The 25,571-nt window shown below is 41.0% G+C and overlaps 2 protein-coding genes across 6 annotated transcripts in view; one reads left to right on the top strand and one right to left on the bottom strand.

Annotated features, from left to right (window-relative positions):
• The window catches only part of LOC118117365 (guanine nucleotide exchange factor VAV3), a 48,396-nt gene extending 33,563 nt beyond the window's left edge, over positions 1–14,833 (bottom strand). The window contains exons 1-10 of one of the 4 annotated variants that reach the window (XM_035169546.2): positions 14,248–14,833; positions 10,955–11,071; positions 5,848–5,906; positions 5,351–5,416; positions 4,539–4,656; positions 3,773–3,865; positions 3,470–3,538; positions 2,963–3,066; positions 1,882–1,981; positions 1,311–1,406 (exon numbers count right to left, since the gene is read on the bottom strand). In XM_035169546.2, coding sequence (XP_035025437.1) covers positions 1,311–1,406; positions 1,882–1,981; positions 2,963–3,066; positions 3,470–3,538; positions 3,773–3,865; positions 4,539–4,656; positions 5,351–5,416; positions 5,848–5,906; positions 10,955–11,071; positions 14,248–14,451 — 1,026 coding nt within the window. In that variant the 5' untranslated portion in view covers positions 14,452–14,833. The remainder of the gene's footprint in view (positions 1–1,310; positions 1,407–1,881; positions 1,982–2,962; positions 3,067–3,469; positions 3,539–3,772; positions 3,866–4,538; positions 4,657–5,350; positions 5,417–5,847; positions 5,907–10,954; positions 11,072–14,247) is intronic. The other 3 variants (XM_047342101.1, XM_035169547.2, XM_035169549.2) reach the window with 3 other exon arrangements.
• Positions 14,834–17,854: 3,021 nt separating this feature from the next.
• Positions 17,855–25,156, top strand: dcaf8 (DDB1 and CUL4 associated factor 8). 2 transcript variants are annotated; one of them, XM_035169553.2, is made up of 13 exons: positions 17,855–18,115; positions 18,555–18,628; positions 18,753–18,848; positions 19,237–19,904; positions 20,407–20,547; positions 20,659–20,753; positions 20,983–21,093; positions 21,211–21,341; positions 21,747–21,854; positions 21,985–22,115; positions 22,237–22,356; positions 22,551–22,667; positions 23,025–25,156. In XM_035169553.2, exons 2-13 carry the CDS (start codon positions 18,592–18,594, stop codon positions 23,130–23,132), a joined length of 1,863 nt encoding a protein of 620 aa, XP_035025444.1. In that variant the 5' UTR covers positions 17,855–18,115; positions 18,555–18,591; the 3' UTR covers positions 23,133–25,156. The 2 variants fall into 2 exon arrangements, with proteins under 2 accessions (XP_035025444.1, XP_035025443.1); XM_035169552.2 differs by having other exon boundaries at positions 18,750–18,848.
• Positions 25,157–25,571: the final 415 nt, after the last annotated feature.

The following is a 25,571-nucleotide window of genomic DNA, read 5'->3' as shown; positions in this document are numbered from 1 at the left end:
GAACACATGTCCTTTTGATTAATCAACACATGGGGGTGTATTTGGGGAGATTAACCTGCACCGAGGAACCAATCTGTTGATGAAATCTGTCCAGAGTCTCGTGTGGAAGACCGGTTTCATTAGCATCACAACACCAGTCAGACAGAAAAAGAGACACTCACACTGGTCCCTGTCAGTGGGACGACATGATTAGATTACATGTCCGACACCACTCTCACCATTTTAGTAATAAAGGAAATTAGTGCATCATTATTTTCTGTAAGGTACAATTGTTTTCTAAACAGATGCTGCTTTTTCACGACGCATGCAGCCGGGCAGTAAAAAAATCGAAATCATCAACACGTCTTTATAAATGGTGATTTGTACATTATATGTTTAATATCAAAAGATTGGCGTGTTTGCCCTTTATTACCAACGATACAAAAATAAGAGATTAACTACTCCTCTGTGTTTTAGAAGCTAAAGCACTCTCACTTAATTTCCGCTTCACCTCCTCCTCTTCCCTTTATTCCTCTTCTTCTTGCCCCTTCCCAAAGTGCCTCCCCAGGGTAGGGGGTGACTGAGAACACTCACCATTTAGACCATTACTCTCTACAACCATTTAAAACTACTCTCCAGTCATTGTCCTGAACTGCACTGGCAGCCATACGCTGACCTCTGGTTCATACTAACCAGGGGAGACGGTGCAGGGATTTCTTTTTAAAAGCTGTTTTTCACAGGAATCAAAAAATATACACTGTACAGAATTTGTAATTAACTATTAGATAAATACATGGTCTAATTGTATAATTACTATTTGAAAATATTTAGATGAGAGACAGACCTGGAATAAAATATCTTCCCTGAAAAATCCTTGTTTGTTTCTATAAACTGAAGTCCTGGGAATAATTGATTAATTGAAATGGTGAATGTCAGTGGTGTTTTTTACAGTGTGGATCTGTTTGCACATTGTGAAGGGAGGCTAATGTGTGGAGAAGGGCGCCATCAAGAGGACACATTTAAAACTTTTTGCAATTTTACTCGGCTGATTTAAGGATGATAAAACCTCTCGATGAAGAAAACTTATACTCATCATAGAAAAAAAGGTATAAAATATGAATGTATGCAACAACCATGAAGGTTTGAGTCCCTCCAACATCAGGTAATATCTGGTCAATGTGGAGACATACAGCAAATTAATCCAAGAGTAAAATATATCCAAAGATTGATGCATAAAAAACATCTTCCATTACCAAACAGACCAGAGGACACAGTCACCGACAGGACCTGCTGCTGTTTCTCAGGAAGACACATCCACAGAATCTCTTTACCTGAAGAAGCAGATGATACTTCAGGACTCTCTGCATCGGAACCACCAGCAGGTCCCTCAGGGTAAACTTCCCATTGTTGGCCCTTTTGGAGCATTCCTGGAATAAATACAGCAGTTTGTGTCATTTTACTTTACGATACTGAGATTTTTCACAAGCATCAGGTTAACCAGGGCACAAAACAATGTATTTGTCACAGCGTATTTCTGCTCACGTTTTATTTTAGGGCCACGAAATTATCAAAATTGTGAGGTCATGAAGATGAGTGAGGCCTAGTTTGTATTATTTTGTATATTCAACTGTATTCTAAGAGCATACACAGTTTACTTTTACTTTTCAGCTTCTATCAGCAACCATTGACATAAAATCTATTATCTTAAACAACTCTTACCCACATATCATGGTATATTTCTCGAAATTGTTTGGTTCTATCGAGGTTGGATTGAACAAGACACACAATGCAATAAAAAACATGAAACACTGTATGTGTAGTGCACAAAATAAACACTGGGGGTCACTGTAAAACGAGAGATATGTGTGTGTGTATGTGAAGCAGCTTCTTCAGGTGTCAAACCTCCAGCTTCAGGCGAACGTCCTCCTTCTCTTTGCAGATGAGGTCTAACACAGCGATGGCGATCTCCACCCGACTGCAGTAGATGCCATAAATGAGCAGCCTAACAATTCAGAGGAAAGACAGTGAGGTGAGAGCTCAAACATGATAAAACTGTTTATACACAATATAAGAAAGCTTCATAATCTAACTCACATTATGTTAGAATCACATTATTCAAGATAAAGAGACTCAACATGATACTGAATCTTTTGCAGGAGTCATCTACACTATGATCTCATTTCTAGTAGTGACAAAGACATCCTTAATGGAATATGAGCAGGAAACAGTTGAATGCAATGTGTGAATTGTGTTGCACTTTCACCAAGAATGTTAGAAACAACTCAGACAGAACTTTGTATCATGAACTGACTCAGAGCTTTTTTTCAGCCACTGACTTGTCATAACTCAAAAGTAAACCTGGTGCAGAACTAATGCAGTTAAAATGTGTCATATATATTCAACAGTAAGTTGCAAACTGCAAGAGAAAGTACAGATGTCTCGAGTGAAACTAAAATGAAACCATTTCATAAAGTGGAAATGTCGAGAATTAAGTCAAACTTTTCATTTCATATCAAGAATAATGTCAAAATGTCAGAAATAAAAATGACTATTCAAGATTAAAGTTGAGCTTTGAGGAATATATTAAACTACCCCTAAAAGAAAGCTTGTGCAAATGAAATTTTTCTTTCAGTAACAAGGAAATTATTTTCTTTGAGAGCATTAACACAATGTAAAGCATCGCATAGCTTCTCCTCTACCTGGACTCGATGGACCAGAGGAGTTGACTTTATCCTCGACATCTCAACTTCATTGAAAACAAAATCTCCTTCTCTCATATTTCTGTCCTCATGCCCGACCCTAACGAGATGTTGCTACCAGCCAATGAAATGCTCCCCTCGCTGGCTTCTCTGACTTCCACGTGATCACACCTCGCGAGTCTTACGCAACATGTTGACGCGGAGAGAAGCTGCATTAACGATGCTCTTTCAAGCTTTCGCCTGCAACCTCACAATAAATATGAATGATTGGTGTTCATGAATACCTCTCTTTGTAGCTGAGGAAAATCTGGTAGAGATTTAAGGCGTTTTTGTTCAGGATGGAGTCCTGCACGTCCACCATCAGGCTCTTGTGAACTTTAACCAGGTCCTGCATTGGACGGAGAAGCTGTCAGTGTCCGGTCAGAAACATTTAACTACGTCCGCCAAGGAGGTTATGTTTCCACCCCTGTCAAACCTTTTATTGAGGGTTTGTTTGTTTGTACAACTTCAGAGAGGAACACATAAAATGTTTGTGTTGATCTGGATCAGGGACTTTTTAAACATTGCAAGATTTTAGTTTATTTAAATTTTCGCTGGTTTTCCGAGGGAAGAATTCATGGATCAAGATGGAAAAACAATCAGGCACATTTAGGGGACTAACATCTATGAGTGGGTGAAGTTTGGTGCAGCTTGATTGACGTTAAGGGGACTGCGGGGCCTTGGCGGAGGTTATGAGCACCATCCTAGTTTTTAATGTTTTGTGACGTAAAGGGGAAACTTGTGGGACTCACAGGAATGTTGAGAAAGACTTTGTCGATTTCAGCCGCAGAGAAGAACTTCATCAGTGGATTCAGGAAATACTGGAGAAAGAACATAAAAATAAAAACTCTCTTGTTAATCTCTCCAGGTCCTTTAACCGACTGAAACTACGAACTACAAACAGCTGTGGTGACACTCAAACTGAATCCAGTAACAGACATCACATCAGATGGTAGATACGAGGGTAACGGGAAATTAATAGTTCAGTTCAGATTAGAGTAGAAAGAATGTGACATGTAACAGTATGTGATGTGGATGCAGACGAGGTGCAGAACCTTCTCGATGGACTCCAGCGTCTCCGTGTACTTCTCCTCCGTCTGTTTGATCTCCGTCAGGCAGCAGATCCGCACGTCGACCTCCGCCTGCTTCTGGAGAGACGCACACCTCAGAACATGTTCCACACTTATTACTGTCTGATGGAGAAACGTGTGGTTTGCTTCTTTATGTTTATTTTTGCTCATTTACTTTCCTCTTGAAGAAAGAAGAGTAAAGAAAAAAAGGGAAATATTCAGTAAATGCAGATTCTTTTCTATTTGTATCCATTTTATCTCACCTGATATTAGTACTGCATTACACGTCAATAAAGATCATCTACCATGTTTATGTGAAATCTAAAGTTACTTATTGTATATACTAATACTCTGTATGATATAAAACATGTTATTGTTATAGATCAGGGTATTAAATACTATGAATATAATTGATTCTTAGCTAAAATATTAAAATGCTGCTTTCATGTTCACCAATCAATCAATTATCCGCTAATATGGCATTAAATAATAAAGCATCACTTTGCATTATGAGTACTTACACCTTTAAAACCATAAATACAAATAGAGGACTTTAACTTTTTACGTTTACGTTTTATTAAAGAATATTCAACAATAAATAATTATAAATATGTAATTTTTTTAATAATAAAGTAATAATAATGTAAAAGATATTATATATGACTAATATACTCTTATGGCCATATACAGGTGAGAAATTCCCATGTACATTTTGTGTGTGTGTGTGTGTGTGTGTGACTCATAGTGGTACCAGTGGGGGATGCTGCTCAGCCCTCATGAGATCTTCATAGATCTCTCCACCTGCATAGTCCTCCTCCAGCCCGTAGACCACCGCGTACAAGTCGTCCTCGTCCTCAAGGGCATTCTCACACACACACACACACACACACACACACACACACACACACACACACACACACACACACACACACACACACACACACACACACACACACACACACACATTAGCATCTCTAAAATGTATTGATTATTTCAGACATGGAACAATTACAGTAAAGCATGTGCAGGTGTAAAACTTCCTGTACATCCTCTGTGTGACGACAAATGATGTTATACTCATTAAAATAATAGAGTCATACGATATTAAGTGAAACAATAAGATTCAACTGCTGTTTCTTTCTCACTCATTTACTCCTCATTAATCACCAATCAGTGCTTTTATTAGATTAAATATTTCATAAAGGAACATCGCACAATTCGAGTAACTCCTGATTTGGAAATGAGTTGTGACATGAAAACAAATAGTGTTCCTGCTCTGTACATATTTGATTACCCTGATTTGTCTTAGCTCTCGAGCGAGCTGTCAAACAGCCCCATTCACAACCCTGATGTGGGCGGGATGCATTCAGCAGAAACATGCAAGAATTACTCATTCTTTTCCTCTGACGGTATCAGAGAGACGGAGCCAAGCCTTTAACCACCACATGTGGGTGTCCAGACCCCTGGAGAGCGAGGATGATGAGCAGAGTTCTGCTTCTGAGCAAAATAATCATGTCCTATCAGCAGCAGTGATGGGCCCACAGAGAGCAGCGTCATACGTACTCAATCAAGTCCTCCAGATTATTGTAAATGTCCTCGTCTTTTAGGCTCTCCTCCATCGGGAAGGGCCTGGAAACGACAGCACAGCAGGTTCGGTGTTAATCTGAATAAACTCTACAGAGAAACTATTAGAGGGACTAATGGAAGGAGAGATATCTGCAGCAGGCAAACAGTTTGGAATATTTTACAGATTCACCAACGCAGCTTTAAGAAAACAAGAAATAGGGCCTTTAGTAAGATTTACTGATGTCAAGATTATAAATAAAACAAACAACACATTAAAACAATTTTATATAATGTAAATATTAAAAACTTTTATACGAATGAAAGCTTACAACTCCTGGTAAAACTGGAGAGTAATGAGATGTGAGAATGTGGTGGTAAGTGGAGGAGGAGACGGAGGTGCGTGTTAAAAGGCTTTCGATAACTTTACCTAATGTCTGTTTGTGTTATTTGATGACTGCGTCTGTTTTGTGTGTTTTTAACATTCTCTGACTTACTTGAATCCTGCTTGTTGTGCAACTGTTGTGTACGAGAGCAGAGACAGCGTGTCCATGACCTGGAGAAAGACAGAAAGAGAGAGTCCATCCTGAGTGGTCCAAAGACAAATGGTCAGCTCCAAACATTAGTTCACACCTGGAATTAAATATGTCTCCTGTGACCAGATGTCCCTTCGTCGCTCTACACATAAATACACATATCGTTTCTGTTTGTAAAAACCAAACAATGCAGTTTTTAGCCAGTCTGACAACACAGAAGTGTCCGACAATGTGTTTGTGAGTGTGTCGGTGACAGAGACAGAAGCTGTGTCTCAATTCGACTTGTCTGTCCCATTTCGAAGGCTCCTTCACGTGTCAAAAATGTGTCCTTTCATCCCTGAGAATCAAAGGCCCAACATATCCCAGGATTCATTGCCCGTCAGTGACAAAGGCAAGTGACGAGACTTTCAATGCTTGAATATCCCGCTTCAACTTAACCGAACACGTTAAAATATCAAGTGACATGAAAGCTTTCTTGTCTTGTCCAGCTTCAGCTCTGTTGCCAGGCAGCAGCAGTCAAGGCGACAAACTGCTGACGCCGCTCACAGAATCCTCTGTAGACCAGACTGTCTTGTTTCAGTTTGTATTCTTTGGGGTTTAGGTGGCCAACAAAGGAAGTGGTCTTCATGGACTGGGTCCGCTGGAGGATGCAGCCTCTGAATTGAGACACAGCTTAAGAGAGACAGAGACTTGCTTTGCTAAAGCTATTAACTACCACTTTCCAACAGGTAAATGTTACTGATCACATCCATGTTGCACGGATATACCATGACCTGGATGACTGAGAATCTCAGACAATATATAACTGCTAACTATCTGAATCAAATGTTTAGTCTTTGCACATTTGGTACACAATTGTAAAGTTCAGTCTGGTCGATCAGTCAATGCAGTGAATTTAGTTGTTTAATGCAGTTGAGAATACAACTGACAGCGTTTGCTTTATTATTTGAGGTGAATTTGTTAAAGATTTTATATGTTTGTTTCATTTAAAGTACACTTAAGCACACTAACCACGTTGAGTTTGATCTCACATGTGGCTTCAACGGAGTCAGATTATCAGACAAGTCAAGTGTGAGAAACCGTTTTGGAGACGTCCTAAAAGTATGAACACTTTAATACGTGAAGTGAACAAATGTTTGATCTTTTCAGTGTATTTGTGAGTTCTTCCGGTTCCCTTGAAGAACCGATGCTTCACTTTTTTCTTTTTGTGTTTCTATTTATTAGTTATTCAACTATCCGCGTTAAATATGTGACAGGTGTGATGTGTAGCAGAATGAAGTTCAAGTAATTAAATCTCTTAATAGATAATGGTAATAATACATTTGATGTTTTCTATTTATAATTCAAATGTGTTTAATTAATTATTTAATAAATCTACTCTAATTTGCAGCAAATCAAAAGTATATATATATTTTTTAAATCAACTGATTCTCTTGTGACCTTCAGGTGAGTTTCAGGTGTGTCATCCATGGAATAATGACACACGACTGATTAGTTAGATCAACTCACATCAGATTCTTCTTTTTGTTTCAGTGAAGACAGAAGTTTGAGTGCTGCAAATAATAAATAATGCCATTTGTACATTTGTCTAATGTGCTGCAAAAAGGATTTCATTTCATGTCACCACAAACCTGTGTTCAGCCGCAGCCGCAGAAACTCATTCACACAGGAAGAGGAGATAAGGTGCAAACAGACTCTGGTATCTCACCTCGTCAAAAACATATTTGTCAACGCTACCGGTGAATCCAAATCTTACTTTGCAGTTCTGTTACTAACTTCTTCAGAGCAGAAATTAGAAAATGAGCAAATTAACTGACTAACTAATTATTTTTGAGGGATTTCTCAAGACTATAACCCCCATTATATCCAATATTTAACTATTTCTCCAACAGTATTTGCCTCAGCATCACGCTCAGTGTTGGTGGAGTCAGTTGTTTTGCGAGGCCTGATAAAGGAACATTAATAACTTTTATAGCAGTTTTGAATAGCTGGATTTCCTTCCTCCAGACTCATTTGTACTAAAAGACTTTGGATGCACAGATACAAAGATTTGTTCATAAAACTTTCATTCTCTCTCACACACACACACACACACACACACACACACACACACACACACACACACACACACACACACACACACACACACACACACACACACACACACACACACACACACACACACACACACACACCTCCAACACCACAGACACTCTGCTGCAGAGAGTTGAGGGTTTCGATGTAGCGTGACCATATCCTGAAGACCATTCTGTCTCTGTCTTCTCGTCAGAATAAGAAGCGAGTTTACTGTCAAGTAGGCTTTCACTTTGGCGTTTTGATGCATATCAATGTACATAATAAGTAGAAAGTGAAAGCAAAAGGAAAATATAAGGAAAAAGACAGGACAAGAACTTTAAGTACCGAAGCAGAATCATAAGTAAAAGCTAGACAATACAAAATTATGACACAACAATGAAATGTATAAAAATGAATATGTAAAAACTATATAAAATATATGTTTGTCTCCTTATATTGTTGTTCATGATGATGTAAGTGAATGAGAGACAAGAAATGGTTTGCACATAACTACACAACATCTTTTTACATCTAAAATGTTGTTACTATCACCTGCACGCTGCCACTCTTAATGCTATAGCTTCATATTTACCACAAAGACATAAGACTAGCATCAACTTTATCATCTGACTCTAACACAGTCGAATAAAAAATTTTACTGCACTTCTCTGTTCGAGTGCATTCAAGTTAATATCTTTTGCTTTTACGGAGGATAATATTATTACAAGTGGAGAGAAGAAATAAACCCATTTCATCTCTCAGACCTCCTGGCAGCTGCATGCGGTCAGCGTGGCTGCCCGAGGTGAAGCCTGTAGTAAATCACGGCAGGAATGTAGGTTAGAGAGCTCTCATTAGATATTCAGCGGACTAATGCTCAGTCTACGGCTCGAGTTGGCACAACCCCGCGTGGGTGGATTAGACTGTGGCTGAGATTTGAGATGTTCTCTTTTGGATGTTTTCTGGAAAATAGGGAAGAGATTGAGCATTTCTCGTTCAGCTGTACAACGCTTGCTGGAGTCAATCCAGTCCAATCACCAAACCTGCAAACAGCCGTATTTTTAAATAATGATGTGGGGGGGTGGGAAAAGAAATGATGGCAGCGCAATCTTCCCCCTGCACCGGAAGCTTGTTTGTTAGATGGACAACTCTTTAACATGACTGAGATTATGCAGCCCTGCTTGGATGTGCTGTACATATTTGCAGGCACCACCTCCCCTGCAGGATTATCAGTGGGCAGATTAACTGGAAGCTTCTTTAGAAACATTACACACTGAATGGAAAGGAAATAGTCTGTGTGGGAAACTGCACGCGAAGCTCTGCATGCAAGCCCTCATAGTTCTCTCAGACTTAAGACCATTCTCTATCCCCTGCAGGGAAGTGATTTAAACATTGTAAACATGTGTAATATGCCTGAATAAAAGACCATTTATATACTTGTCTCTGTGCACTGCCGACACACTTTATTTAAAATACCTGAGAATGTCAAAAAAACTACATGAGATGCCATAAAAATTACTTCAACTAGACACAAATCTTTATCAAGTAAAATATTGCATGAGGTAAATAAGTCACATGAAATCCTTTTGACCAGAGATTAAAGGCTTTTATTATCTTTATTATTTTAAATCTACTGAATTATATAATTATAAATATATTAATTATATTAGTACAAATAAAATCTGCTCTAGTGGTTAGAAAGCATACACTGTAAATATAAAGGTGGATGACGCAACTCCCCCTTTTCCTCCCACTATCCAGAAATGAAGCTAAAATATCCTGGCTGTGGTTGCCGCCATCTTGCTCATTAATAGCCAGAGTGTCTTCAGTAGCGATCGGGGAATGGAGCGACAATTCTGTCCCATCTGCTAACATGGAGGAGGCTGGATTTGTGACCTATATTGCAGCCAGACACCAGGCGGCGATTTAAATGCTCTGGCTGTCATATCGTCCATCTTTATATACAGTGTATTGTTAGAAGTGGTTCGTAATACTTTCTCTGTGGATCGCCTATGAATTGTCTGATGACTACAAACGCTTTGAGGCAAAGTCAAGCACCAAATGCACTGAAGTAAGGAAATGGGAGTGAGTGTTTCTTTGAGTAAATTCAGGCTGCTGTGCTGCGAGTCCACTGAGCAGCGAGGAGAAGTGCACTACAAACCCACTGACCTGATAACACAGTGTGGCTCCCACAATAACACAGCAATAAAAACTGAGTCGACCCCTTCAGACAAACACCAGGAAGATGCTCGGCAATGTATGGAGGAAATGGAATGCTTTTAAACTCACGCACACACACACACACACACGCCTTATTTCCATCAGAGGCAAACACACTATCCCTCTGACTCGCTCTTTATCTTACTAATTTTCCGTAATTTGACTTTGCTTCATGCACTTCCTTTTACTTTATACCCAAGTATGACATTGAATGTATGTTTTGCATGAAACTTTAACACAAACACACGTTCTACCGAGTCTGGATTTCACATGGGAGTTTTCTGCTCACATTCATCTCAAGCTTTTCCAGAAAATATTAGAAAATACAGCTGTGGACCAATCATTTTAAATACTGTGTAGAAATTGTTTTCTTTTGTGTTACAGCTTATTCTTCCAGTGAATGACAAGCTGCTTGGTAAACCATGGTACAGTTTTGGTTTTTGTGTGAAACATTCTCAGAATGTGACTTGTTTATCTCAACAAATCATCTGAATTTCTGAACACAGCCACTACAAGCCTTATCATCACTCACAGGTTGTTGATGTCACAGATGAACAGTAGATTACTTCAAACCTCAACACAAATACATTTATTTATTTAACACTGATTAAAATGTGCGCGATCCCGGAAAGCTCACGGACTTTTTATAAGTTGTTGCAACTAAAGAAGACGGCAGCTAAAAGGAGAACTGTTGGAGAATATCATCATATGTGAAAAGACAGGATTGCTTCTAAGTGTGGTGACAGAAAAACATAACAATGGGTGTGAGTGTTACCTTTCCGAAGTCTCTAACGTCGAAGAGATCAAAGGCTTCAAATAAGTCGTTTTTCTTCATCCCAAACACGTTGCAGCACGACGTCAGGAACGTGCGGATGTTCTTCAAGCACAGGAACTGCACAGAGCAACGACAGAAACTCAAATTAGCTTCCTTTATCTCTTACAGTAACTTTTCATTTTCTAAAATCATGTTAAGACAATTTTTGTATTTTCACACTTCATATTTGTCTTTTTTCTTTTGCTTTAAATAGAACAGCGTTAAAATGGCAGAGTAAATAGATGATACATACAAATCCTTCCATTATCTATACTGCTTATATTTTGAGGGTCGCAGGGGAGAGCTGGAGCCAAACCCTGCTGACATCAGGCAAGAGTGGGGGTGCACCCTGGAGTATTACAGGGCTGATATATAGAGACACCCCCATTCACAGAGTCTCCAATCAACCTAACCCCTGATATATAAACACATCTGACACATATTTCATATATAAATACATATGTTTGAGTCAAGCTCTGGCTAATTAAACAAAAAATTCCCTTACACATATAGTGCGCATGTAAAGTATTCAAGCAGTAAACAAATACCAGCATAATTGAGAACATTATTAAGTGATGACTAAACGAGAAGCTCATAATGTGATAATTTACTGTATTAACAGAGCTAAATAGATTCTTGGGAGCAGATAGGCCACTTTTTATCAGGCCATCGTGGAGGCGCCTGTAATTACTCCACCGCCCTCTGGGGCCCTGCTTGTCTGCGGAGGAAGGGCAGAATTCTGCCAGCCTCAACGTTCTGGGGCAGCTTCTCGTCTTCATGTCCACTTTGGGGGTAAAATGGACCATGTTGTCTGCTGTTATCTTATTTGTTGTTGCACCGTTTATATTCTGATGGGGAAACTTCTCTTTGGATCTGAGTTGTTCTCTCATTTCTCTATGAAAACATAAAGTAAATAATGTAAGAAGAGCTAAGAATGTAATTACGTTTCCTTTCTTAGTCCGAACATACATTATGATAAATAAAGTACTTTTCCCCCGCATCATCACAGTACACTGCACCCTCCCCATCCACTCCATTACCTTCATGCCCTTGATTCTACTTCCAGGATCGTAGGTCAGCAGGGCTACAATGAAAGAGCCATTTCAAATCTGGCACACATGCTTTTCTCCACCATAGTCAGATGGCCTACAGCTGCAGGCTGGGACTTGCCATTGTCCAGCATTTTATGCACCGTGTTCGCTTTCACTCTCTGTCAAGAGGGTGAAGACAAGTGGACGCACACTGACGGAGCACGTACAGAACTCTGCAGAGCGGAAACTGACATTTATTTATCACGACGTTAAATGTCTTTTTTTGGATAGATGTGTGGAAAGGAAAAGTAAAAACTGTTTCTCTGATTAAATCTTTTTGAAAGTACCTGAACATTTACTAAATCTTTCAAAAAGAAACCAAACGATGTCAGTTCTACTTGTGTAAAAACCATTTTGTCATGCATTCTTTGACATTAGATCTGACTGTGCTATAGATTACTCGGAATCAAATGTCTTATTGAGTCTGAGTCAAATGCAACATCCTTTAAAAAATATATATATATATATTCAGATCTAACCGTCTGCAGTGTTGCACAGGAAGTCTTGTTCTAATACCAGAATGACACTCAGTCAAAAAATGTTATTCAATCAAGCTGAACCAAATTACACAAACTAATAGATATTAGTCCCTTAAAAATGCCAGATTTTTTCAGCAATATACATAAATTATTCTCAATATAAACAGTGTCCTGTCATGATAGTGTAATATAAATAAATAATCTTTCTCTGTGTGTTGAAATCACAAAGTCTCCTGATGACTACACTTGCTGGGCTTCGGTCTCCGTGGCGAGCCGACCACAGGCCGTTGCACAAATAGTCAGCGTTCCCAAATTAATGGGAGGATCAAAGCCAGGATGTTATCAGGCGTCTCCAGCGGCAGCAGGAGGAACAATGAGGAAAGGGCGCTCAGTCAAACCTTGCTCCACTCATGTGGCTTTTTCTCAGGCTGGAGGATGTTAAGAGCTCTGTCACTTATTCCAGAGCCGGCGTCACATAGTCACGGAAACAGGACACAGCAGGTTTAGGGTTCACGATCATGTTTCGGGACGAGCAGATGGCTGAAGACAGGTCCACATTAGATAATCTCTGCAGTCAGGGTCTGGCAGAGGTCACTGTGTGGTCTTAGTGTTTACAGTGACAGTTATCAGTTTGAGAGGGAGCCAGAGGAAAAAAAACGCCGGCTCCCAGACTGATGGGACTTGGTGAGTGTGGCAGATGGAACCCGATCAAAAACTCGCCTTAGGCTGCAAAGCCTGACAATCGACTGGTCTGTTTGAAAATCATGGAATAACCTAGAGGTGAAGAAAATAGAGCTACCCCCCCCACACACCTCTGCATGAAACTCTGCAATAAGAATGTGCTTGTTGTTCCCTGCAGGTACTTTGACAAATCACAAAACTTTACAGGATGATAACATTAGACATCACACACGTTGACATGTGGTAGGAATGATCCATTCATTGCAGGTTTTTATATTCACAAGTACCTTTAACTAAGCTATTTAGCATTTTCCTTTCATCATTTCACTATTTACCTCTTTTATATTACTCTTTTTTATCTCTTTTATTTTGCTTTAAACTGGTTTGAACTCTGCTTTCTGAATTTAACTGATCTCTTTTCATTTTGTCTCTGTGTCGTTGTTGACGTCCCTGAACTGCACCTTGAATCTGTGTGTGAAATGTGCTTTAGAAATAAAACTGCCTCACCTTCATGCACAGCACATTTTACAGCTGTTGTTCATAAGCATGATACAAAATACTTTAAGTCTGAAGAAGCTGTTCATGATTAAACTGACTTAAACACACAGATCTGCAGATATTGACATCTGACACGATATGTTTGACTCCTATCTACACTCATTTAATAAGCATCCGAGTCACAGCATGTCTCCAGTTCCTTGCACAAGTTAATTGCAGAAAAAGGAAAGAGAACAGACAGAAAAGGATACAGGACAAACAGAAAAAGAGGGGACAGACAGAGAAGGAGAGAGGACAGAAAGAAAAGGAGGGAGGACAAACAGATAGAGGACAGACAGAAAAGGATAAAGACACACAGAAAAGGATATTGGACAGACAGAAAAGGATATAGGGCCGAGAGAAAAGGATATAGGACTGAGAGAAAAGGATAATGACACAGAAAAGGATATGGGACAGACAGAAAAGGATAGACAGAAAAGGACCGACACATAGAGGATGAATGTACCTGAGACATCTGCGGCCTGAGGTTGATCTCCTTCAGGTTGATGGTGAGGGGTCTCAGGTTGTTCAGCAGCTGGCACAGCAGCACCCCGTCCCGCAGGGTCTGCGCCAGGTCGAACACCTGCGCCGTGTCCGCGGTCACCCGGTGGTTCACGGGCAGCACGTTGCAGCCGATCAGCCAAACCGCGCACTGCCTCCAGTGCTCCATGTTGTCTGGGGGGGGGAACCAGGTGGGTCAGTGCAGCGTGTGGCCCGGAAACTTTGTCCCTGTTTCTAACGTGTGCATGATGGATTCAGCTCCGGTGGTTCGTTCCTCTGAGCTGCAGCTCGTTCTCCCGAGGACGCACAGCTGCTCCGCGGTGAAACCCCCTCTGTCTGTCCGTCTGTCTGTCTGTCAACTTCCCCTTCCTCCTTCTGTCAGCTTCCTCAGGGGTGGACCCAAGTCCCATCAGCTGTTTTCTCCACTTATCCTCCTAAACACACCTTTACTCTGAAAGGCCCCGTTCAAAATAATAATAATAATAATAATAATGATAAACTTTATTTGTATAAAACCTTGCATACAAGAAATGCAGTTAAAAGTGAAAATGTAGTTCAAATAAGAAAGGATCAGATTTTAAGAAAGATAAGAACATGTTTACATGACATTTAAAAGATTTAGTCAAAGGCTTAAGCAAAGAGAAATGCTTTAATTTTTCTTTTATAAACTTTCACTGAACTATCTTCTATAGCAGCAGTCTGTTTAAGATCACTATTATTCATTTTAGAGGGAATTTGTAGCTTATTCCACTGTGCACATTATTTAGGAATGAGGGGTCCAACAGATAATTTTTATTATTACAGTACTAATTTGTGAATTTGTGTCTAGATTTAGATTTAGTTTGATTTATTTATATTTCCTAATTGAAACCCCAGGCTGTGAAATGAGCTGTAGGACGCCCTCATGCTTTCCACTGTAAGAGTAAGTAATTACACTATTTTGGGCAAATACAATACTTTTATAATAATTTATCATTTAAGATGTAATTATACTTTATTAGTAGTAGTAGTGGAAGTATAATTAGTAGTAGTGGTAGTAGTATTAATTGTAGTGGTAGAAGTAGTAGTAGTAGTGTAGTACTGGGTGAGGTGTATTCCTTACTTCTAAAATGAGTGGAGTATATATTCCTATAGAATCTACTGTAAGAAGCTGCAGAATCCTGATTGTGAAGTTTACCGTGTTTTTTACTGACACATCAGTAGATGTTGAATCAACGCTGAGGCTAAATACAAATACCTGATTTAGATGATTAATTGACTATTAAGGTGGTTTGCAATTAAAGTTCTCTCAGTCAACTAATCAATCAATCGCCTATGAATTCCAGCACTTATTATGAGGGGCTGTGTGTGACTGTGTCTGTGAGTAATCCTCCTCCCCCACACGCTCAGCTGACATTCCATATGGATTATAAACAGCTTTCAGGTGACCACAATCTGAGTTTTTTGATGGCAGGTGTGTTCTGATCTCTTTGTTTCAGTATAACCAGATAGAAAAGAATCAAGGGATCTAACAGAGGCAGAGAGAAGCACATCCTCTTGCCACAGGATTTACGGTAGATCACTGTCAGTAAACCCGTGACATAAACACAGGAAGGAAGCCGAGGGATCCCGTCATATTTCACCCTGCGTGTGGGAGCCAGATGTTTCCTCAGACATTGATCAGGCTTATGGACTTACACTCGTATAAGAGTAAATGGATTTTCTTACTATGAATACAGAATAAATCTTATAATGCAATGAAAATAATGTCTATACTATATCAGATCATATCTTAACAAACACATTGTTAGTGCTCGCTTTTAGGAGTTAAATGCACAATGGTGCTTCTTGAACAAACACCGTACCAAACTGACACCCTTTCAGCAGGGCATTGGTGAAATTTTATATTAATTAAAGATAATTAAATTATTATATTAATGTTACACGTCAATGTGACACGTCAATCTTTAGTTTATGAATAAGGCCTGTTGTCTAGTAGCTGAAGTCAAGAGAGGTGGTTAGGGTTAGGGTTAGGGTTAGGATGGGTGAGGCTAGGTTATCTTATCTTAGGTTAGATTGTCTTAGTTTAGCTTATTTTAGCTTATCTTAGTTTACCTTAGCTTATCTTATTTCAGGTGAGGTTAGGTGAGGTAAGCAAAGGTAATGTTGCTTTTAATTCTAAATCACTTCCTCAAGCTTTCCGCAGCATTTCTGGTTACAGTTCTTGTTCCATGTGTTTTCCCTTTTAACGTAGTTTTGTTTTTGTGACGTCCTTTTCATTTTTCCATCTCTGGATATGTTGTGTATTTCCCTTTTTGTGCTTTGTACATTCTCCTCAGGAGTCACTGTGGTGGACACCGCAAAAGAGCTAAAAGGAGGGTGACCAATGGACTTCATTTTGCCAGGTGGACAAAAACACGGCTTCAAACGAATAATGATAAAGTTGCTCTGCTGGATGTGACAACACTTTCTCAACTTTGTCTAAGTGATGACAGTGTTTTCAGTTGATTACACTGCCCCCGAGTGGCCAAAGCTGTCACATTCACACCATTGAAAAAACAAAACCTCTCTGAGCGAGTTACAATATATGAAAAAGTGGAGCAACTGGAGATTTTGCATAATTTTTTGTGATAATTAGCAGGTGAACACAAATCTATGCTGCTGCTGTTTGTTTGGCAAGTGTCTGTATAAATCCTCTCACATTTCAATCATCTCTCTTGGTGCAGGCCTTAAGTGTGCCATGAAAGTTGTACGATTAAGGGTGAGAAAGAAATATAAAAGAAACGAATTAGTTGTTTAATATAATCAAAAATAAATATAGTGAGTAAATGTAGTCAGGATATCCATAAATTGAAGTCTAATATTAAAAATAACTGCTCGTCAGGTTATAATTAGTCAAAAAGACAGTTTGTAATGCATAGGCATCAAATACACGCATGAACAGTAAACTGATCATTTTAAAGATATGCAGGGATGTGGATAATCAAGTTACTACACGTTCTACATCCTGAATATGGTTAAAGCCTGGATAACACATAACAGGGACTAGTGTGCATGCTACAATACTAATTGACACATGCTGTTGATGGTATGACACAGAACGGTCTGAATAAAATACAATTTTACTATAAAGTTATTGTATTTACCATAAAAATATGAATTATATATAATATACTAATGTTGATTACATGCCGTAAATTATTCTAACGAATGCCCCTAGTCCCCTCAGGGAATCAAAATGGGAGAAAACCATTAAAGGTTCAGTGTGTAAGATTTAGGTGTTGTCATAGAAACTCAAAAGTTGTTTAGTTTGTCCAGTTTGGACGTCTGTAAAAAACAAAACATGGCGGCCTCCGTAGAGAGGACCCACTCCTTATGTAAATATAAAGTATTTAAATATAAAGGATCCATTATATAATAAATATACAACATTTAGATGAAACACACAAGTGAAAACATCACTAGGATTATTTTATATATATATACATTTATATATCCCTTTCACCTTTAACAGTAGTAACAGGCTACTGGTGGTGTTAGCATCGTTAGCATGCTATCCTCTGTCAACTTCCGGTGGAGAGAAAAGCGACGCGTGCACGACACCGGAAGTGAAAGCGGGAATAAAGAAGCTGAAGCGTCAAAACATAAACAGAAAGCGCTGGAGCTTGTGTGGGACTCGCCTGTCTCACGCTGAAACCTTCAGCCCCAATGTCGTGTGTTCCCCGGGACACTAACCCCAGCAGAGGCCCCTAGCTGAGCCGCCGGCCGCTGCGCTGGACACACAACACCTGCGGGAAAAAAAGATTGAAGGGACGAAAACTCACAAGTGCGCCTCGTCGGGCCTTCGAGCAGAGGTAACGTTAGCCGCGCTCGTTAGCCGCGCTCGTTAGCCCGCGCTAGCTCCTTTACGAGCAGCTGTTCGGTTGTCAAGCGGATCTGACAGAACTGAGCTGACATTTGTTAGCCGCCAGCCGATGCTAGTTAGCATTAGCCGCTGTGAATCACAGCAGGCAGGTAGCGGAGGCGCTGGACGTCACACCACAAAGCACATCGGGGATTTTTTTTTAAAAAAGGGCCCTGGAAGCAAGCTAGCAAGTTTGTTAACGTCGCTGTGTGCAGATGGGGACGTTAGCCTGGAAGCTACAGTGCTAACCTCAGCACACTGTTGTTGTTGTTGTTGTTGTTGTTGTTGTCGTCAGCGGGTGCAAGGCAGCGATCTCGAGTTACTCACGTGTTTAATCTTAGCACCTTAACGAGCACCCTGCGTGTTGTGTTTGTGTGCGACACCCAAAGGTGCTGCCTCGGGTCGACGCAGGACCAAGGGGACAGGATGGCCGAGGCTGACGGCAAATCCACTGCGCTGAACGGTAAAGGATCACCGCAGCCCCCCACCCCACCCCCCCGGAGGAGGACTGGGCTGTTTTTGTGTTGATGTTTTGATTTTCCAGCGCTGACTGTTCACCTCGGCTCGTTGTGTTTTGCTCGCAGTAGGTTCCTCTGATGAAAAGGAGCCTGGAGAAGATCAACAGAAGGAGGGAGATGCCTCTGGAAGCAATGAAGGAGAAACACAGTCTTCTTCTCAAGATGGTAACGTCACCTCCTGCTGCTCTATAGTGGATAATGTTGACTATGTTTTTAAATCCGTAGAACTTATAGAATGGATATGTATTTACCTCTGGGATCCCCATCCAGGTGTAACTTCATTTATTCAAGGGATATTCACCATCTAGTCCTATATTGGAAAACATTTAAAGGTTCAGTGTGTAGAATTTAGTGACATCTAGTGGTGAAGTTGCATGTTGCAGCTGAATACCCTTACCTTACCCTCCTCTTCCAAACAGAAGAGAACCTGTGGAATAATCAAAAGGTTTTAGATGAAACACAATAGTAAAAACAACCTTTTGTTGAATCTCCCAATGAGACAGTGTCGTCCTAACCTTATTCTCCTTGACTCTGGTTTTCCCTATTTCGGTAGCTCCCAAGGAAACAGGCGAGGCGTCTGGAGACAAGCCAATGCCAGGTGTGGAAGGAGAGACGGGCACAAATGGCGAGGAGGAAGAGGAAGACACAGACAGCATGGATGGCAGCGGCCTCTACTCCCTGACCGAGGATGGTGAAAGAGAGAGTGAGGGAGGCAGACATGAGAGGGCAAAGGACAAAGATGGTCGTAAAAGGGCAGCAAGAAAGAGGAATAGACCCGGCGGTGGCAACAACCACTCCTCCAGCTCGGACGAGGATGACGATGAGGATGAAGATGAAGAAGAACAGAAAGATGATGACGAGGAGGAGGATGATGATGATGATGATGATGATGATGAGGCCATGGAAGCGTGGTTGGGAGCAGAGCTCTGTGAACTCCGTGGGCCTATTTGGCGGTCTGTGCCCTCACTGCTCTCCAGGGAGATCGGCAGGGACTCGCACCAGTTTGTGAGGCGTGTGTGTGCAGCCCGAGGCCTCGTGCAGAGGCTGGAGCTGCAGGGCCGCCTGGAGAAGCACACGGGCTGCGTCAACACGTTGCACTTCAACCCCTCGGGCACTCGCCTGGCGTCAGGCAGCGACGATCTGCGAGTTGTGATCTGGAACTGGGCCATCCGCCACGCTGAGCTGGAGTTTGACAGTGGTCACAAGAGCAATGTCTTTCAGGTAAGGGAAATCATCAAGTTAATTTTCAATCTTCAATTCAGTCAAATGTCCAAAAAATGTAATTGCCCATCACAATATCACAATATCGCTCTTCAATTATTTACTGTTAAGCATTTTCTTCGCTAATTTGAATGAATCATTTATGGATTATAAAACTTGAATACTCTATGAATTTTCAAGCGATAAAGTAATGGACTAAAAGCACTAGAGAGCAAAAATTAAGATTACAATGCAGAGGTGAGATTATTTCCACAGAGAAAAACTACTTCCATTGTGCTTTATAATAATTTGAACCTCTTAAGAGTAAAGATGCAAACAGACAAAGCACTAGATTTGAGCAAAGATATGAGCAATTGACTTCAAGGTAAATAACATTGTAAATTTGAATTAAACAACAAGGGTTATTAATTATCTCATGGTCGGCACTATATGATGAAACTCAGAAGACAAGACTGGAGATACAGATTCAAAGGAGTCTTCTCCCTGCCCCTAATGTACACAGGCGAAGTTCCTGCCTCACAGCGGAGACTCCACGTTGGCCATGTGTGCTCGAGACGGTCAGATCAGAGTGGCGGAGCTGTCTGCCACACAGCGCTGCAAGAACACCAAGCGGGTGGCACAGCACAAAGGGGCAGCACACAAGGTGAGTGTTAGTACTGCATGTGTGAATGAAAGCGTTTCAACAATATACGCTGTTGGCCTGTTAATGAAGTTCATTCTCTGCCTCTCATGAATGTGTGTGTTATTATTTCAGCTGGCCCTCGAGCCAGATTCGCCCTGCTCCTTCCTGTCTGCCGGAGAGGACGCTGTGGTGTTTGGAATTGACCTGCGTCTCGATCGACCGGCCAAGTGAGTGACACCAATATTAAAGTTGACCAAGTTTAAAGTTTGTCGACCCCAAGGAGTGAAAACTAGTCAAAAATGTATATTAGTCAGTGAGCATCCACCTCTAAACATCTTCCTCTGTCAGGTTTCCCCTGTTTTCTAAACTATGTCGTCTTGCTTTTTGAGACTTTGTCCGCTCGCCATCGCTCATAACCTACTTTTCCTTCTGCGTCTCCTTTATTCTGTGTGGCAGTAAACTGGCGGTTGTAAAGGAGGGTGATAAAAAAGTTGGGCTTTACACCATCTACGTCAACCCAGCAAAGACACAACAATTTGCTGTGGGCGGTCGAGATCAGTACGTCAGGTAGGAACCAGCATCTTAGTTTTAATGCTCCTCATTTTAATTTTAATACAAATGGGCTGCAATTGATAGATGTTAATCCTCTTTTTTTTCACTTCCTCATCTTCTCACTCTCTGTAGGATCTATGACCAGAGGAAGATTAACGAGAACGATAACAATGGCGTACTGAAAAAGTTTTGTCCTTCACATTTGGTTTCCAGTGAGTCCAAAACCAACATAACCTGCCTTGTGTACAGTCACGATGGCACAGGTAAATCAATGAAAACACGATTAGAAACATTTAAATGATCAAATTCATTAAAAAAAACTTACAATGCATTTTCCCTGTCACAAGCACATGTGATATCCCTGTGGCAGGATTTTATTTTCTTGTTATTTCCATAATCCAGTTTCAAACTTGAATTTGATTGTCCTTGTCCTGTAATTTCTCTTTCGGTTATGAGCATATCTTATCTTATTTATTTAAAATAACAAGGCCTGTACTTGATGCCTGACAGAATGACCTCTATCAAGATAAAACACTTCAATGTACAACCTGCTCTTGGAAAAACAAGATTGTTTGATTGTTTTTTTATTACTTTAAGATCCACCAACCTTCATTTATGACATTAGAATAAATTAATGAAAAGACTGTGTGATCCTTTCCTCTGTCCAGAGCTCCTGGTCAGTTACAACGATGAGGACATCTACCTGTTTGATGCCAACCACAGCGACGGGGCCGACTATCGCAGGAGATACAAGGGACACCGCAACAACGCCACAGGTGTTCATCACATCTAGTCTGCTAGAAATCTAATTTAGTCTGATCTAGTTGAATTTCACAAACATTTGCCTGTCAGCTGGACGTTATTCTTCTTTCATGACCCTCTCCCATCATCACTTCTTCCTAACAGTGAAGGGGGTGAACTTCTACGGGCCGAGCAGCGAGTTCGTGGTCAGTGGCAGCGACTGCGGACACATCTACCTGTGGGACAAGAATTCTGCACGAATCGTCCAGTTCATGGAGGGAGACCGAGGAGGAGTGGTCAGTCAAAGAGAGACAGATGATATAATATTGAAATTGGGGAAACACATCTTCCTGCTTCCTGCTTCGTTATTTCCTGCTCAGACATTTAACTTCTTCTCTCTCTTCTCAACAAACACAGGTGAACTGTTTGGAGCCTCATCCCCATTTGCCTGGTATGGCCACCAGTGGGTTAGACCACGACATCAAACTGTGGGCCCCCACGGCGGAAAGTCCCACAGGACTCAAGGGTCTAAAGGAGGTATTTTCCTGTCTTCTATTCTGTTACTGTGTTGGTTACCATAACATTTTACCCACTTCTTTCTAGTGGCATAGGGACACAGTGTTGTCTGTGTCATTTGTTTATATCTAATACTCATGTTGATGTGGAACACGCAGAGTCTTGTTTATGACATTGAAACACCTCTAATCAAGGATTGATTGTGTTTTGCCAAGGTGATGAAGAAGAACAAGCGGGAGCGCGATGAAGACAGCGTGCGCCACGGCGACCAGTACGACACCCAGCTGCTGTGGTTCCTAATGAGACACATGAGGAACAGACGGCCCACGAGGGTGAGCTGAAGGAGATGAAATGTCCAAGGCAGGGTCCAACAAAGGGATCACAGTAGTTGCGTTATGGGAGATGTAGTGTTTTCGAGAGTAAAGGTTAAGATTTTGCAGGTTTTACAGCTTTATTTTGGATAAATCGTGATTTATTTAGTTTTTCTTTTTGCCTGTCCCTTAACTTAAACTTCTTCCTCGTGTCTTATTGGCTACACTGCTTCCAAAATGTCTGGTGGTACTGCTCCGATTTGTCCGTGTCCATAAGCTTTGAGAAGACGTGCATAGATACAGTTTCCTCATCTAATGTTGAGTATTCATGAGCTTTAATAGTTGTAATATTCACTCTTCCTCTTTGTCTTGATGCAGACTCGTCGTGAAGGTGCAGATCCAGACTCAGACGAGTCCTGGAGCTCTCCAGATTCCTCTGATGAAGAGGAGGGAGGTCCAGACCATGTCCAGTGCATGTCCTCCTGAGCCACACGCGCGCGCGCACACACACACACACACACACACATATACATACATACAGACACACACATACAGACACACACACACATATTCTTTATTGCCCTTGAATTGATGCACAAAGGCAAGCACTATTGACACACTGGCACACTCAAACACTGACGAGCCACAGAGCCACAGACTTTGGGTGTTTTTGTTTTACACACTCTCACACAGACAAACATTTACATTTACCTAAATATGCTGTCGAAGCAGTGACAGATGTGTTGACGCCTGGTTTCCCAGCAGTTCAGAGTGTGCGCCGAGCGACCTCGGTCGGCATGCACACCTCCTGAATCCAAATTTTTGAGAATTTGTAACGAAGAGGTTTAGAGATTGCTCACGTCCCTATAAACCACTCGGAGGCCCCGGCTTGTCCATACATCATCAATCTGCTCCTGTCAGCCCCAGAACTATGTAACCGTGCGTGTTTGGCAACAAGCACCTCCAACTTCACGCACCTGCTAGTAAGCCACACATCACCAGCACACAATCCCTCCTCTCTTAGGCTTTTTCTTTGCTTTCAGTGTTGATGATGAAGAGGGATTCTGCAGAGAGGAAGAGTGTAGGCTCGCACCCTCAAACCATCCCCGAAATGTGACTTCCTTTACTGTTTGAACTTTGAGAGAGGGAAAACCCCCCCGGTGGCCCTCACTGCAGCGCCCCAGACTCAAACTGGTTTCTGGTCTGGAGCTTGGAGCAGTTAATCGCATATGTCCCACGTTTGCTACCAGAGGACGGCTAAATCTCGTAATGCTGCGTCCCCCTACATGCCGCCCTCAGCTGCTCCCTCCCCTCCTCACCCCGTTGCCCCTTAGTCCCCCCACTACTGACTGCACTACGAATCAGGGATGCTCTAGTTTGAGACGTCGACAAAACATGCACTGAGGGTTTAATTTTTTTTGGAGAGGGTGGGGGCTGTTGCCTTGTATCTCATTTGAAAATTTACAGTGAGGTTAATTCTTTTTAGTTTATTTTTGAGGGGGTATTTTGCACTTTGGCATTTCTTGACTGAGGAAGAGGAGTTTCCTCTTTGCTTCCACCAGCCTCTCCTCCTCCTCTTCTTCTTCCCACTCACTCTCCATCCCGACACCCGTGTTTGACAGCAAATCTTAAGTTCCACTATCTCGCTGAGCATGACAACGGAGAAGTAGCCGGCGTTCAGCATGTGCATAAGAAACCAAGGACTGGGTTTGGGCCGACCTGGATCAATCGCAATTGAAACACTGCCGACGAGCCAGTTGAGACTGGAGTGAAAATGGACTCTTTAAAATCCGGCTGTGGTGCCAAACGTCTCCGATCAATTGCAGAGTGATATTTTTTTCAGAGAAATTTGCGAGTGGAAACTTCAATCTGTGCCGTTACTACCATCGGCTCGAAGAGGGGGGGGGGCAGGGGTCGGCAGGGTCGATATGCTTGCCAGTCATTTGTTGTGTGAGAGCGATAAAGTCCAGCTTTTCTCATTTTCTATGAGAACTCTAGCTAGTTGAATTTATATGTACATATATAAATATATATTAAAACTGTAAAGAAAAAAAAATACTTTAGCAAATGCTGTTTGACTTCAAAGAAGAAACAAAGTTGAATCATTTGATTGGTATTGATGCAGAGGTTTATATTCTTTATGAGGACAAAGTACTTTTAAATTCCAGAGAAAACAAAAAGACTTGAGGCACCGTGTTTTCCCTAAACGAATCCTCGTCTGTTGATGAACAGAGTCATTGTCAATTCTAGTATTGAAGTTTTGATTCTCTTTCTCATCCCCCCCTCCCCCACCAAGAAAAAACAGTATTTTCCTTTCTATATCTTAATCCATCATTTGAGACAGTTCCATCCAGAATTTTCCCACAGGCTATTTTTGGCATCTTGTATACATAATGAGGCTTTTGATGGACATTTTCTTCCACCACTGCCTAATATTGCATTCAACCAGTTCAGTTGGAAATATGTACGATTCGTGCAATAAACAAAAAGACAGTGCTCTTGATGTCGCAGTCGTCTCGTGGTCTCGTTCTTTCCATTTCACTGCACTTATTCAGTTATTGTTTGACGAATGTGGTCGAGTTTCCTGCTCTTTAACTGTCGAGACTTTTATCAATTTTCAGATATAGTTAAGTGCTGAGTCTGAACTAATTGTTTTTTAAGGATGAACTAAAAAGTTAAATCTCAGTGGAGCACATTCCTCCAACAGTCCCCCTTAAATCAATCAGGCTGCACCAAAGTGCACTCTCATAAATATCAGTCAGTAACATGGAGCCATTGTTAATTGTTTAAAATGTTTCCTTTAACTTAATGTTCGGATGACCTCTCACATTACTTTTTGATTGTGAAAAAAGTTTAGTAAAATTTAAAATTAAGACAGTTCCCTTCATTTATGATGGAAACATTTTCTACATTCATGGACAAAAA

This window comes from Hippoglossus stenolepis, chromosome 11 (genome assembly GCF_022539355.2).
Source record: "Hippoglossus stenolepis isolate QCI-W04-F060 chromosome 11, HSTE1.2, whole genome shotgun sequence".
In the NCBI taxonomy this organism is placed as follows: domain Eukaryota; kingdom Metazoa; phylum Chordata; class Actinopteri; order Pleuronectiformes; family Pleuronectidae; genus Hippoglossus; species Hippoglossus stenolepis.
This window is presented reverse-complemented; position numbering and strand designations above follow the sequence as displayed.

What these genes read in the sequence shown, in the direction of transcription:
- dcaf8 (XM_035169552.2), top strand. Translation starts at nt 18,592, where the DNA reads ATGGCCGAGGCTGACGGCAAATCCACTGCGCTGAACG. An exon ending in CAAATCCACTGCGCTGAACG is followed by an intron (nt 18,629 to 18,749) that starts GTAAAGGATCAC and finishes TTTTGCTCGCAG; the next exon opens with TAGGTTCCTCTGATGAAAAG. An exon ending in ACACCGCAACAACGCCACAG is followed by an intron (nt 21,855 to 21,984) that starts GTGTTCATCACA and finishes TCTTCCTAACAG; the next exon opens with TGAAGGGGGTGAACTTCTAC.